This window comes from Citrus sinensis, chromosome 6 (assembly GCF_022201045.2).
Source record: "Citrus sinensis cultivar Valencia sweet orange chromosome 6, DVS_A1.0, whole genome shotgun sequence".
Lineage (NCBI taxonomy): Eukaryota > Viridiplantae > Streptophyta > Magnoliopsida > Sapindales > Rutaceae > Citrus > Citrus sinensis.
In genome coordinates, this window is record NC_068561.1 from 18,122,618 (window position 1) to 18,136,479 (window position 13,862).

At 35.1% G+C, this 13,862-nt stretch overlaps 2 protein-coding genes across 9 annotated transcripts; one reads left to right on the forward strand and one right to left on the reverse strand.

Moving 5' to 3' along the window:
* The first annotated feature begins 1,904 nt into the window (after positions 1 to 1,904).
* Positions 1,905 to 6,670, forward strand: LOC102623350 (uncharacterized). Of its 7 annotated transcripts, none has more exons than XM_052443220.1 (14): positions 1,907 to 2,233; positions 2,308 to 2,561; positions 2,832 to 2,882; positions 2,963 to 3,025; positions 3,197 to 3,259; positions 3,368 to 3,433; positions 3,616 to 3,678; positions 3,835 to 3,897; positions 4,047 to 4,109; positions 4,278 to 4,340; positions 4,869 to 4,928; positions 5,076 to 5,183; positions 5,460 to 5,564; positions 5,840 to 6,670. In XM_052443220.1, the coding sequence occupies exons 2-14, from the start codon at positions 2,355 to 2,357 to the stop codon at positions 6,290 to 6,292; spliced, it is 1,428 nt and encodes a 475-aa protein (XP_052299180.1). In that variant the 5' UTR covers positions 1,907 to 2,233; positions 2,308 to 2,354; the 3' UTR covers positions 6,293 to 6,670. The 7 variants fall into 7 exon arrangements, with proteins under 7 accessions (XP_052299184.1, XP_052299180.1, XP_052299182.1 ...); XM_052443222.1 differs by having other exon boundaries at positions 1,907 to 2,209; XM_052443221.1 differs by having other exon boundaries at positions 1,907 to 2,203.
* A 67-nt stretch (positions 6,671 to 6,737) lies between these two features.
* Positions 6,738 to 10,977, reverse strand: LOC102613089 (probable inactive receptor kinase At5g58300). Of its 2 annotated transcripts, none has more exons than XM_006481169.4 (3): positions 10,496 to 10,977; positions 7,761 to 9,105; positions 6,738 to 7,624 (listed from the first exon to the last, which is right to left on the reverse strand). In XM_006481169.4, the coding sequence occupies exons 2-3, from the start codon at positions 9,031 to 9,033 to the stop codon at positions 6,999 to 7,001; spliced, it is 1,899 nt and encodes a 632-aa protein (XP_006481232.1). In that variant the 5' UTR covers positions 9,034 to 9,105; positions 10,496 to 10,977; the 3' UTR covers positions 6,738 to 6,998. The 2 variants fall into 2 exon arrangements, with proteins under 2 accessions (XP_006481232.1, XP_006481233.1); XM_006481170.4 differs by lacking the exon at positions 10,496 to 10,977 and adding an exon at positions 9,387 to 9,487.
* Positions 10,978 to 13,862: the final 2,885 nt, after the last annotated feature.

The window sequence follows — 13,862 nt, forward strand, 5'->3', positions numbered from 1 at the left end:
TTTAAAATATTACACATTGAATTTTTCTTTTTCCTGATAATTTAGTAGTGTCTCAAACTATTAACTCTTATTTACTATGAAACGTATTTGAAATATAACTTACTAATTCCAGTATTGACATTGTTGTCAGAAGCTAATTATAAGCAAAGGAAATAAGGGCAGAAAAAAATGATCAGAAAATTATTATCTGTTGGTAGTCGGTGGGAGAAAAAAGTAGCCACACGATTAAAAATACGAAGTTTTTTTTTTTAAAAAAAATGAAAATAGTTATTCATTTATGAGACAAATAATTACCGCAAGATAACAAAGTTAAGAGTTCAACAAGAACTTCTTTTAGCCAAATACAACAATATGATTTTGGCAATGCCAATTTAGACAACTTGTGAGCCTCTAAATTACAAACTACGGGGACAATCTTAAACACAACATTAGAAACATTCTTAACCAAATTTTTAATCCCATTGACTAGTTATCTAATCTCACTCTAGTTTGCGAGCTTTGCCAGTGATCAACCTAATCACAATTTGTGAATTTGGTTCAATAATTAACGAATAAAGCCCCATTAATTTGACCATCTTTAAACCTTCATAAATAACAAGCACTTCAACAAATTCAACAATTTCTTCTTCTAAACATCCATTATTCTTTGAACTCCAAATAATTTAGGATGTCACCATAAACAAGCCAAAATCATCTCTATTACCCTTTTCTATTATAAACCAGGCTAGTCCGTTGAAGCTTAAGTGAGGAATTTCCCATTAAGCACCAATGGAAGATAGCTTCCATACCTTTTTAGCAAAACCACACTTCAACAGAGCATGCATAGTAGTCTCACAGTCAAGTTTACATCTAGGGCACCAAGAGTTGGCTAAAATTTTTCTCCCGTAGAGATTTTCGTAAGTTGGTAGCAAGTTGTCGGTGGCACTCTAAAAAATATATTTTAATTTTTGTTTGACACACAGCAAGGCCACAACAACTTAAATCCACCTTGGAACACTGTTGGAGCAACTAAGAATCTTAAGAAATCTCATCATTAAAGATACTTGATAAGCACTCTCTCTGAATAAATTCCTCTTTTATCATAATGCCAGATTAGCTTTGTCCTATCTTCAAACACGAGGAAGAGGAATTTCAGAATTAACTCAGCATCAACAGGAAGAAATTGTTCATCAGGCAAAAGCTTTTGCGATACTACTAGCTTGAAAGTTGATGACATGAAAGAAAGTTAACGATGATAAAAGTAAAAGATACAATATAATGATAAGAAAGTTAATGATGATAAAAGTTAACATGATACAATATAATGACAGTAAGATTATAAATGAGATGGAATGGGATCAATCAATTTTTTTTTTTTTGTAATATAGTATAATATTCACGTGACAATTTGTCAATTAGATTTGAGTGTGAAACTTATGTTACCCTGTCAAACGAATCTATCAGCTTTGATTAGATGGCTTTGATATTAAAAACTTTTGTGTCTTAATTGATATATACATAATAATGTAGGCAAAATAATTAATAATTCCCGCATTATATATTTTTAAAATTACATAATAATCTTATTGAAGTTTACAATTTAATTTCTTTAGAAAAATCTTATAAATTAACCATGCAATACCATAATTTCAGATATCTCATATCTAGGTTAAATTGACCAAATTTATCTCCAAATATTTAAAAGGAAAAAAAAAAAAACCGCAAATGCCAAGCTCGTTTATTAACTCAATTGAAATATGGTATCATTATGAATTTACGATTGTTTCTTCAATTATTTAATATATATGTATATATAATATTCTCGAAAAATTAATCAAATTAAATTAAAAATCATATTATTATTATAATAAAGTTAATCAATATGCAATTGGATAACTAGTAATTTGCACTATTGCACTCTCCAATCTCCCCATCACCCCATGTGTAATGGGTCTCGCCCTCTGACTCTCAGCCGATTAAACGTTTACAAAATCAGGAACACCTTCGGCTTCACCAAACACAAACAAAAAACTTCCGAAATTTATTTATTTATTTATTTAAATAATTATTTTCATTTACTCTACAACGTTAGTAAATTCCCGCACGGAAAAAAAAAGAAAAAGAAAAAAAGAGGTCAATAACGACAAATTTTTAAAACTGTAATGTAATCCCAGTTAACGAGCGTTCTCAAAAATTTCTACTGGATTTGTTGTATCCGCATATCGTAATCGTCTGAATCTCAACTTTCGGATTTGTATGTGAAGGATTAGGGTTTCTATTGATTTATTTGCGAATCAAATGCTGATATCTTATATGCTTCGCTGCCAGGTGAGAGATTGAATTGGATCTCTTGTCAGTAGTAGAGCGAGTGTGAAATGGAGGATGAGAAGAAGAAGAAGAGAAACAAGAAGAAGAAGAACAAGCAGACCAAGACGACGACGGATGATGTGGCCGTCGGCGAGGATCCGAATCACGTGACCAATGGACAGAAAGATGACGTTCGCAGCCAAGCTTCTGAGCCAGCTGACATTCAAAATGTTCAAGTGGACGCCGATAGACACCAATCCAATGGTGTTGAAAGCGTAAGTTTTGCTTTTAACTGATTTGGGATTTACATAAATTTATATTTTCAATATGTGATTAAGCTTCTATTATTTATTTATTTATTTTTAACCGCATCATTACATTTCTGAATTGCTGCATTTTGCATAACAATTACACTTCATTAACTGAATATTAGATATATGTTTTTGGTTTAATATTGACAGATATTTACAGTAAAAAAAATTGATTTTTTTTTTTTTAATGAGTGACTGCTGAGTGCAGAGATTTTTTTTTTTTCTTTTTTACAGGCAAACTTAGCTGAAGCTGAGAGACAGCATTTGTTGCAAAGAGAGGCAATGGTTGTTTTGAATTGCTGTCTTTTCTTTCTGCTCTTTTTCTAAGTCACATAGGTGAAGAATTTATATTTTGGTTTTTGCAGGCCATTTTGGAAGAGACAGTCAAACATTTACGAAATGAAAGAGAATCTCATATACAGAAAGAGGTAATGTAAATTGAATCCAGTTACATAATTAAGCAACAATTTAATTTTATATGTGGGAATAGTAGGCCATTCAGTTGATATAGATTAGATGCTTCTTTCTCATCGTTCTTCAAATTACCTGTCTTTCCTTTGATCCTCACTGTGAACCATTAAGTTATTGTGTTCTGACAGGCTACCTTGGAAGGGACAGTCCAACAATTACAGAATGAATGTGATTTATACAAAGAGAAAGTGGTAATTTCAAGTCTAATCTAGTTATCTATTTATCTTGACAGTTAAGCTACAGAATCCCTGTTTTTGTATATATTCATTGTGACAACACCCTTACTCTATGTTTCTCAGCAGGCTACCTTAGAAGAGACAATCCAGCAATTACAGAGACAAAATGATTTACGCATGCAGAAAGAGGTGAAAAATATATTATTTTCATTGGGTTGATTTCTGGTATCTTCCAGTTATTTAAAAAATACCAGTGTGTATTAACAATCTTTAATTAAGGACCTTCCTGTGCCACTTCCACCCAACACCCCCCCCCCCCCCCCCGGGCCCCCACGCAGGTGAAACACATAACATTTCACTGTTTCTTACAGGCTACCCTAGAAGAGACCATCAAACAACTGCGAAATCAAAATGATTTACACATACAAAGAGAGGTAATATTAGCTTAATCTAATTGTCCGAACGGAAAGAAAAATATTTTGATAATATTGATCTGGATCATTGGACGTTCTCCATTTAGACTTGCAAGTGGTTTGTATTTTTCTTATATGTTTGCTAGCGAACTGACCTATCTAAGTGGAAATTTACAGGGTGGTCTAGAGATGAATATTGCAAACTTACAGAGTGAAAAAGAATTTTGGCTTCAAAAAGAGGTACTTTGTATTGGATGATAGGCTATATTGTATTATGTCTTTCTCTCTTTTCTTTCTTTAATATTAGAGAATTATATTTCAACAGCTGGCAATTTTATGATTTTCCAGAAACTTAAATAGAATTGTAAGCTATATGTTGCTGCATGCAGGCTGCCTTGGAGCAGAAAATTAGTCAGTTACGGGATGAAAGTGCTGCACTGAATATGAAAAGGGTAAAGTTCTCACTCTGATGAATTTTAAGCAGACCAATTGAAAGATCTTCTCTTTTGCTTCCCTTTATGAATATATTACTTCTTCTTTGTCATGGTGTCTCCTTGTATATGAATGTGTGCTATTTCCTTGAAATTCCGGTATGCAATAAGGCTACTTTGATTCCACAGGCTAGCTTGGAGGAAAAACTAAAACTTTTAGAGGCAGACAAAGATTCCTGGACTCAAATGGAGGTAGCAAAAGCTCCTTTTTATTTTTGGTGGTACTAGTACAGCTTTGCGCCCCCCCCCCCCCCCCCCCCCGGGCCCCTTCCTTTTCTCTTTTAACCTTAAATTGTTTGCCTGGTTGATGGTCTTTGATATAGGCTTTATTTGTATCATACAAAATACATGAATGATTTTGAATTAATTTAGCAATTTAATGAGAAAAACTGATGAATATTTGATTTGAAGGGAGATTTGTCATAGTGATATTGAGGGCAGCATGTGGCTTTCGATCGGACAGAATGGACAAATAGGATTTATTAGCCAGCCCCAGCTAGTTTGAGATTTAGTCAAGTTGTTGACAGGAGGGCTTGGGTTTTAATTGGAATCTGGTCTGTTTTGAAGCTCCTGAAAAGTGGCTTTTATTTAATGTACTTTTTCATCTTATTATTTGCAGCAACTACTGGTTTTTTCTTTCCATCCTCAATTTATGTCCTGTAAATTCTAGTTAAGGCACTTATTTTATACTCCTAATTTTCAATATCTTTACTTTTACAGAGTGTATCCAAAGAAACAATTGCTGGCCTGAGTGTTGATATTACCCAGCTAAGGATGCAGGTACACAGGATACTCAATTAGTTTATTGTAACATAGTTTTCCTATCCCAGAGCATGGTAAATTGCTTGCTGATCGAAAAGAACAAGGCCTTTCTTTTTCATATTTCTCTATATATTCTGATATGAGAATAAAAACAAAGTCTGGCAGGTAGTGGAGTTGGAAGAATCTCGTAATAATCTCCTACAAGAAAACCGCCAACTGAAAGAAAACGTATCCAGTCTGCGGTCACAGCTTTCATCTGATGAAAGCAAGAAGGTTTGTTCTTAAGACCTCCAGAACTTTGGGGATTCTCTTCATAAATACGTGTTGCTTGGTTTAATCTGGAATGCAGTTGGTCTTTTCCCATATTTGTTGCAATTTGAGAACAAAACGTTCAAGTTTAAGATTGTGACGAATTGTTTCTTATGTTTGGTTATGTATCAAATCTTTCAGAAGAAAATTACTTTTGATGGTAAAGAACTTATTTGTTTTGATTTAAGCAATGATAGGGAATGTTGTGATGTCCAATGAATAACATCTTGCTTTCTGCAGTTACAGCATGCTACTTCAGAACAAAAGGACTTCAGTACTCAGATTGAAGCAGCAGGTGCACTGATTGATAAATTGATCACAGAGAACATAGAGCTTGTGGAGAAGGTACTTGTATGCTTTTCTCCAAATATATGATGATAGTTTGCTAGTTCTTTTCGTTAATGCTGATGGTTTTTCAGAGGTCTGTTGCTCGAATTGATTTATTGAGTTATGCATGTACATACCCAATTAAGTACTGTCATAATGAATTGTGTGGATCATAGTTTAAGTTATTTTTCTTTTCCAACTTTTTTATCCTTTTAATAGTAGTTATGATGCTCCTGATTTAATCTTCTCCATGCATAACCACACCTCCATTCTTGGACTACATTATATCTCAGGTGAATGATTTGTCTGTTAAGCTTGATAGACAGAGTGTGGCAGCTGGGCTTTCTTCAGCAATTGGAAGTGATGCAGTGACTGCACTCACCAGTGATACTGAACCCATGTCTGAATCCAGTGATAATATGTCCTCATTGAACAATAGGTTGGAAACCCAGGGAGTGGTAGCAGTCAAAGAAGACAGAAATGGAATTAATGGTGTGCATGCAGATCCCCCACCTTTAGTTTTAAGCTCTTCAGAAGCTGAATACTCCGGAGAAATTGTCCAAATACCGTTGGATGATAAGGAGGTTCAGGATTTGGAGTTGCAGGTTGTAGAAAGTTACACTGACAAAGTGGCTGCTGTGCCGCTGACAGATGCTCCACTGATCGGTGCTCCTTTCCGATTAGTATCATTTGTTGCGAAATATGTTAGCGGGGCTGACTTGGTTAACAAGAATGCTTCAAACTAAACTTAGGTTCTTAACTTCTTTTGGTTATGACATATTGCTCATTTTTGTGTACAAGAATGATATACCTCAGAGTTAGAGATTTAAAGCCGCCCACATTGGTCCCCTAAGGGGCAGCTCAGTTTGTTGGGGGACTTGGGATCTGGTGCTTATACTGAGACTCTTTGTTGTCTCACGCCTCATGGGGTCCCGATCGGTGCAAGAGTAGTTATCAAAAAAAAAAAAAAAAGCTGCCTACACCGGGCTATTTACATTATTATTGTTGTTAATTTTCTTTTCTTTTCTTTTCTTTTTTTCTGGGTATACTGGGAAATGTAAACTACAGGATCATCTTTGATGCCTGCTTTATATTATTCCTACATTATTTTGTGATTGCTGAAATTTTGTGATAATTTAGATGATTAGGATCACCAGTCCTGTGATAATGTCGTGTAAAGTGAAATAGCCATACAGGAAATCACATATAATTATTCTGAAATAACTTCATTACAATTATCACCAATAATCACAAATAACCAGAGGAAATCAAATGCTACTCCGGGAATTTTGTTACACAAATACCCTGAAAGAATCACACATTGACTAGTAGAAACTACTTACATGCAGAAAAGGCTGGTGCAGTGTCCCTGTCAGATAAATTCATTCTCGAACTGGAACAAAGATAACTGTAACATAGAACTTAATACATAGGAAGAGCATGGCTTAATAGTTATGGGGTTTGAGTATTTGAATCCTTTAACTTGTCCTCTGATGATGGCTGGTTTTCTGAATCAGATGGTCGAATGTCCTCGATCATCCTAACGACTTCTTCCATTGTAGGTCTCATGTCTGGCACTTTTGCTACACAGGACATTGCTATCTGAAGCATTTGCACCATCTCCTCTTCAATATTCTCATATCTCATTAGTTCTACATCAAACACCTCAGAAGTCCATTCCTCTCGGACAACCGACTGAACCCATCTTGGAAGGTCGACCACGTCCTCATGCCCTGGTGCTTGGATTGGTGCTTTGCCAGTCAGCATTTCTAGGAGAAGAACACCAAAACTGTAGACGTCAGATTTTTGGGTAGGCTTTTTTGTTTCAATCACCTCAGGGGCTCGGTAGCCTGCACTTCTTGATGGGACAGTTGGGGTATTCATTAGCGGAGTTAAGCCAAAATCAGAGATGCATCCCTGAAGGTCTTGGCTGAGAAGCACATTGGAGGACTTGATGTTGCCAAGGATGAATTTCCCCCCAACTGCAGCATGAATGTGAGCAATGCCCTTTGCACTTCCCAGGGAAATCTTTACTCTGGATTCCCAGTCTAGTGGCGTTCGTCCAATTCCCCTGTTTCCTGTAGTCCATATAAAAAATTAAGGATTAGGAGCAAAGAAAAAGAATCACAAATCTTTACAGAACAGTGTTCTTTCATCTCTGATATGAAAGCGAGGAATTGGAAGCAAAAGAAAAGAAGATTGGACGATTCATACCATGCAACAATGCAGAAAAGCTACCAGCCTCTATGAAGTCATAAACAAGGAGTTTCTCATCCTTGGAGAAGTAATAAGCACGAATAGGCACAACATTAGGATGCTGACTGAGCCTCCCCACAACTTCCATTTGTTGTTCAAATTCTCTTTTCCCCATCACTACTTCTTTTAACCTCTTCACAACCACTGTTGTTCCCTCCTCCAATATGGCCTTATAAGTTGTCCCATAGCTTCCCTTTCCTAGAACTTCTGCTGAAGCTCGTAGTAAGTCCTCGAGATCAAAATTATATGAACAGCCTTCAAAGAAAACCAACTTGTTTTTCTCAGCCTCCTGTACCCCACTCCCAAAGTCTTCTTTTGGTTTCTCATTCCTAATACCCTTTGATTTTGTGGCAGCAGTACCTTCGCTGTCCTTTTTCTTCAAACAGCAAAAAGCTATCATGAGAAATAGAAGGAACAGAACAGCGGAACCCCCAATTGCAATGGCAACTATAGCCCCGGTACTAAGTTTTTCCTCGGAGCCCTCTCTTGGTTTTGGGAGTACTGTTGGTGGAGGGGGGAAGTTAGTTGCGGATGGACTAGGTGCTGGGGGAACTGTAGAGCATCGGTTTAGAGGCGGTCCACACAGCATAGAGTTCCCTTCGAAGGAGGACGGAGGAAACTTCTGGAGGGCAAGTGGAACTGAACCATTGAGGTGGTTGTAGCTCAAATTTAAATGCCTAAGCCTTGAAAGATTAAAATTAGGGATAAATCCTGTGAGGGAATTGTTTTGGAGGTTTAAACCTACGAGATGGCTTAAATTTCGAATCGAAGCTGGAATATTGCCTGTAATGGAGTTGAAGGATAGATCAACCCAGTTAAGTTGGGGTGAGAGGGAGGAAGGGATATTACCCGAGAAGTTGTTGTTTTGAAGATATAAGAAGCGAAGGGAAGAAAGTGAGAGTACATTAGATGGAAGATCCCCACTGAGATGGTTTGATCGAAGGCTGAGGATCATGAGTGAGTCCAACTTCTCAAGTGTGTTGGCTGGAATGGGACCATACAGCCCAACACCAGGGAGCCGGACGGCAAGCACACGAGAACCATTCTTGGTACAAGTGATGCCAACCCAGCTAGTGCAAACAGAGGTAGAAGAATTCCAGTTCAGTTTGCGGGCATGAGGAACATTGGCAGCGAAGTCAAGGAGAGCCTGTTTGTCTGAATTCAGGTCGGCAATCATTTGGGGAATCAGCCAAATGAAAGATAACGCTGCAAAAACACAGCGTAACTTCATAGTGATGCCAACGAAACTTCTCCAGCTGAGGCTATGAATGTGAGTGTAGTTTCATGAATTCTTCAAGTTCCCCTGGCAACATAAGGTTTTAGAACATTAGCTTGTTCATTTTCCTAATCTTTATTACAGGTAAGAACAGTAGCCAACCATACAGGCATTAAAGGAAAATTTCTGCACAAGAAACTTATATTTTATCAAAGGTGGTGCAATAAAATGAGATAGCAGAGAGAAGGATAAATAAAACCTAGTTGATGATTAAGTATTATACAATATGTATATTCCAGTTAAGATATATATGAATCACAAGAAAAAGCCTCACATACTTTATGAGTTTGGTTAACAGCATTGGATACCTTCTTAATTAAAAACAAGAGATTTGTCTCTAGAGAACCAAAAACAATATCTAAAACTAAACAAAGTTGACATTTGCAGTGCCACAATTTTGTCTTGGTCAACTTGCCTTGAAACTGGGAATATATAGATTAGAAACTTCAGAGCAGTTCTGAAGAATAAGTACTTCTATTAATCAATATTACCTAAAGTAAAAGCCACTATAGAGAAAGATGCAAAAGAATAAGGCTTTTCTAAAAGAAAAAAATGCAAAAGCACTAAAGCATACAATACAAAATCCTAAAAAGCATGATCTTTTCAGCTTTCATCGTTATCCTTCACCTTGTCAAAAGGAAGTAAGTTTCATCACAGATGCTTGAAATGGAATACGAGGTAATAAACAACATCATTAAAACCCCAATTTGAAAAAGTAGATATATAAAAAATACTGGAAACTTAATGATAATAGCTCATTAATCTATTTATTTATTTTTTAAAAATAATTACCAAACAAGAAGAAATGTAGCGACATTGATCAAGCCCTAAATGCAAATTGAGAATTTATAAACTTGTGTGGTAAATGTTGTAGAACAAGTCAATCTCCATCCAAAAGCACCTACATTAAACAAACTTTTGGTGAAAATTTATCGCATTTCCATGCCCTTTTGTCAAAATCTCTTCTTTTAAGGGAAAGACATTCAATTTGGCCACAAATCGTAGAGAGAAATAAATTTAACTCCATGAAAATTCAAAATTTTGACTAAATTTCGTCTGAAACGGTAAGAAACTCTCCATTAAACCTCAATTAACCAGAACTCACCATTTTCTCCGACTTCTTTAAGATAAAAAGAAACCAGTACAATTTCAAAAAGTTTTGAAATTTTCTTCCATTTTTTTGTCAATTTCCCTTCATTTTCTCAGCAACCAAACAAAGACTTCTCACATTCCTACTTAAACATCTAAATTCCAACAAATTACCCAAAAAAAGAAAAGGAAGGAAAAAAAAAACTCACATTCCTTCCACAATTAGCTCTTAAATACTCTTAAAACGAACATTACTAAACCTCCACAAAACAAAGAAAACAAAAAACAGAATATTAACAAAACACAACAAAAACAAAAACAAAAATACCTTTGACTAATGAGCAGACTCAAGTGGTGGTGGGCGGTCTGAAACGGAGGCTGAAAGACAGCAACATAATTTTTTTTTTCTGATTTTTGTCTTTTAACGTTAAATGTCAGAAGCCCAAGCTGAAGCAGATGCGAGTCACGATCGTGCGTGAAGAGCAGTAAAATTGTATGTTTTTAATGAGTTGAACGAACCTTAACGGCAGCATATCTTCAATAACACGCTCTAAAAATGTTTTTTTTTTTTTTAAAAAAAAGAAAAGTTAAAAGTGAACAAGAAGTTGTTCGTGCAGATTCAGTGAGAGTAGAAAGAAAAGGGTTTCTCTCTCAACGTTCAATTCTGATAAATCTTTGAAAGCTTCTTCGTTAAGCCAAACGTAGTACTTGCTTAGTAACAGTCGCAGTAGCCACCACAACGCAGATCTCGATATTTGTTTCAGCTACAGCTAGCTAGCTATAGCTTCAGCTACTGTGCTTCTCATTATTATTATTATTATTATTATTATTATTATTAGCTCTTATTGCTCGTGCTAAGAATTAGTAGATAATATTAACTGGTAATTACATTAACACTAATTAGAAAATGACACATGAAAGATTAAGTAGACCAACTAGACACCAGTTTGCTCAGCGCTCACTCCAAGTTCATGATTCGTTCCCATAAAGAGTAAAGTGATGGTTCGACTCACAATCACATTTTCTACTTTTGTCCACGTTGGTAAATACCATATTATGTGAATTTAAGCACAAAATTAATCAATCATGTAACGTAATATGGTCGCATTATTCATTATAACGTGAACATTAAACACCAAAATTCTGTCTGTTATTACTTGAATTCAGGTAATTGCAGCCTGCAGGCACAAAAGATATTCACGGATGGGTTATGACCAGGACCCCGTTTGAAGTTTATTTTTTTAAAATTTGACTTAAAAGGTTGACAAAGTGACTAATTGTTATTTTGCTGGGTTTTTTTTTTTTTTTTGGGTATCTTACAAAATAATTAGAGGACCCACAATTGGAAAACTCTAGGACAAAAAAGATATGGAATAAAATGAAAATGATAATTGGAGTTGGAGACACATCACGGTTTCTCAGATGACTCTCTGTTTGGGTTTGGTGGGTGGTTTTTGGAAGGATGTAGCCCTGTCTTTGTTATAGATTTCGCAAAATCCAGTAAGTGGGTCACTTTAACATTTCATCGTTTTTAGTTTCTATTTAGACTTTCATGAGTGACATTGTAACACCACATGAAAATTTTGTATAAATATGTTAAATATTTTTTGGGTGAATAGGGGTGATTAATTGGCTTTGGATGCTGTGGAGCGGAAGGACAAAATGCAAAGCGATGCCCATAAGTGAATACTGGCCTAATATGAGCAGGTAATAAATATTGTTGTTTGTTTGTCAAAACTACACTAAATAAATTATGACTTATGGTAAATCAACATCACAATAAGCCACTCGGCCTTAGGTCGAGTGGTCAGGGTTGCTGCCCTCTAACTTGGAGGGCAGCAGTTCGAATCTCCACAAATATATTGTGGGAGTATTTCTTTCATTAATTAAATTTGAGTAAAGGCAGTCTTTTTTTTTTATCCAAGTGTGAGGAGTAGACATCCCTCGAATATTTATGAGACTTAAAATTTAGACAGCGCTCCATAAAAAGCTCAAATTTGGATTTGAAAAAAAAAAGTTATTGTCGTAGAAAGAAAATATTTGTGAATTGGAAAACAGAAATTATTGTCTAATTGAAAGTAAATATGTAAGTGTCTTAGAGAATCTTTAAAAATTGAAGCACGCATGATTGTGAAGGTTATTGGTGTTGAAGTTATATGAAAATGATAAAGGATTTGACTTCAAGGTTTAGAAATCGATGTCATGATTGTCGTTATTATCATTGTTATATATTAAAAAAAAATCAAAGAATCATTAATAGAAAATTGATTAGGATTAGTTGTCGGATCGCGATGCTTCCACGTTTGTGTAAAAACACTCTATTTTCTAAAAATTTATTGTACTATAATTTTATTTTTTGAGTGGTTTTACTTATATCTTCCACTTTTGGCTGACGGAATTTCCCAAATTCCCGATTGAGATTTGCGATTCTGGTGCGTTTCGAACGAGATCTAATATAAAAATTTGTCTCGATTTACTATTTTGGTCGGGATTCAAACTCAAATTTGTCCTAATTCACTATTTAATATGAGATTTGAGACGTTTGAAAATTTTGATGAGGATCTTTAATGTCCTAAAATTTAGATTTTCATAAGTATATGACCAGTTGATTTGATGAATCACGTAGATTTGACATATAGGTAGCAAGAACGGCTTTAAATATAGGTGAATTAAATAGTTGGCTAAGACTCCAAATGTTAAGAAGGCCCAGTATAATCCCTTAGGCCCCATATATTAGGAAGTATTTTCTTAATATACTCATAATAATAGATTCTTTTAGGTTATTTATAATAAGAAAATCTATTTTTTAAGTCTATCTTTAATTAATAATTATCATACAATTAAAAATGGATTGAATTTTCAGCTCTTTAAGTTCCTTTTGAGTATTGAAGATATTGAATAAAATGAGGTTTCAACAAAGGCCCCCAATTCTCTAAAGCGGACCCTAGTCAAATGTATGCGATAAGTCATTTTCATGAATAAAATACATATGACATGACAATCATACGTGTACAACGTTTATGTAGGATAATTCATGATACCGATCAAAATTTAAAAATTTATTTGGGCTGAAATCGGGACACATTTTTTGTTCCGAGTTAATGTTTGGGACAGAATTCATGATATAATTTTTATCTCGATTATCAATCGGAACAGAATCAAGATTGACAAATCCCCACTCTCCCGATCCTATTGCCGACCCTGTCCCCACCCTTCTTTATTTCGTTTTCAAGCTCTCTACTTTGGCCATGCGGCCATACCTGCCCCAACTCGGATATGGAATTGAATTTGATTTTCTTAAGAAGACATAAAATCTTCTTTGTGTAGTTTGTGTTGTCATGTTTGTCACATCTTGATAAAATAAGAGATAACATTTGTGGAACAATGACCAACAATCAAAGAGCGTCTTATTTCTTATTCCCCTCGAAAATCAACATCCACTAATTGGAACTTTTGGGAGAATTCATCTCTTCATAAGTTATTACAACTTCTTCACTTAAAACTATTGAATCCGCAAATCCAAATTTAGCTGTTACGATGAAGCTGTAAATCCTTTTAGTTCTGTTTTGGAGTCTATTTTTTTTTTTTTTTTTTTTTGCTTTTATATAATCCCCAGAGTATTGTATCATCAACATAGTTAACAACTTAACCAAAAATGAATGATAATTTCATTCCAGAGATTTTTAAAAATAGGG

Coding starts and splice junctions, on each gene's coding strand:
- LOC102613089 (XM_006481169.4), bottom strand. CDS start 9,033: ATGAAGTTACGCTGTGTTTTTGCAGCGTTATCTTTCATTTGGCTGATT. Junction 7,625..7,760: donor CTTTTCTGCATTGTTGCATG/GTATGAATCGTC, acceptor TATGGACTACAG/GAAACAGGGGAATTGGACGA.
- LOC102623350 (XM_052443220.1), top strand. CDS start 2,355: ATGGAGGATGAGAAGAAGAAGAAGAGAAACAAGAAGAAGAAGAACAAG. Junction 3,898..4,046: donor AATTTTGGCTTCAAAAAGAG/GTACTTTGTATT, acceptor TGCTGCATGCAG/GCTGCCTTGGAGCAGAAAAT. Junction 5,184..5,459: donor CATCTGATGAAAGCAAGAAG/GTTTGTTCTTAA, acceptor TGCTTTCTGCAG/TTACAGCATGCTACTTCAGA.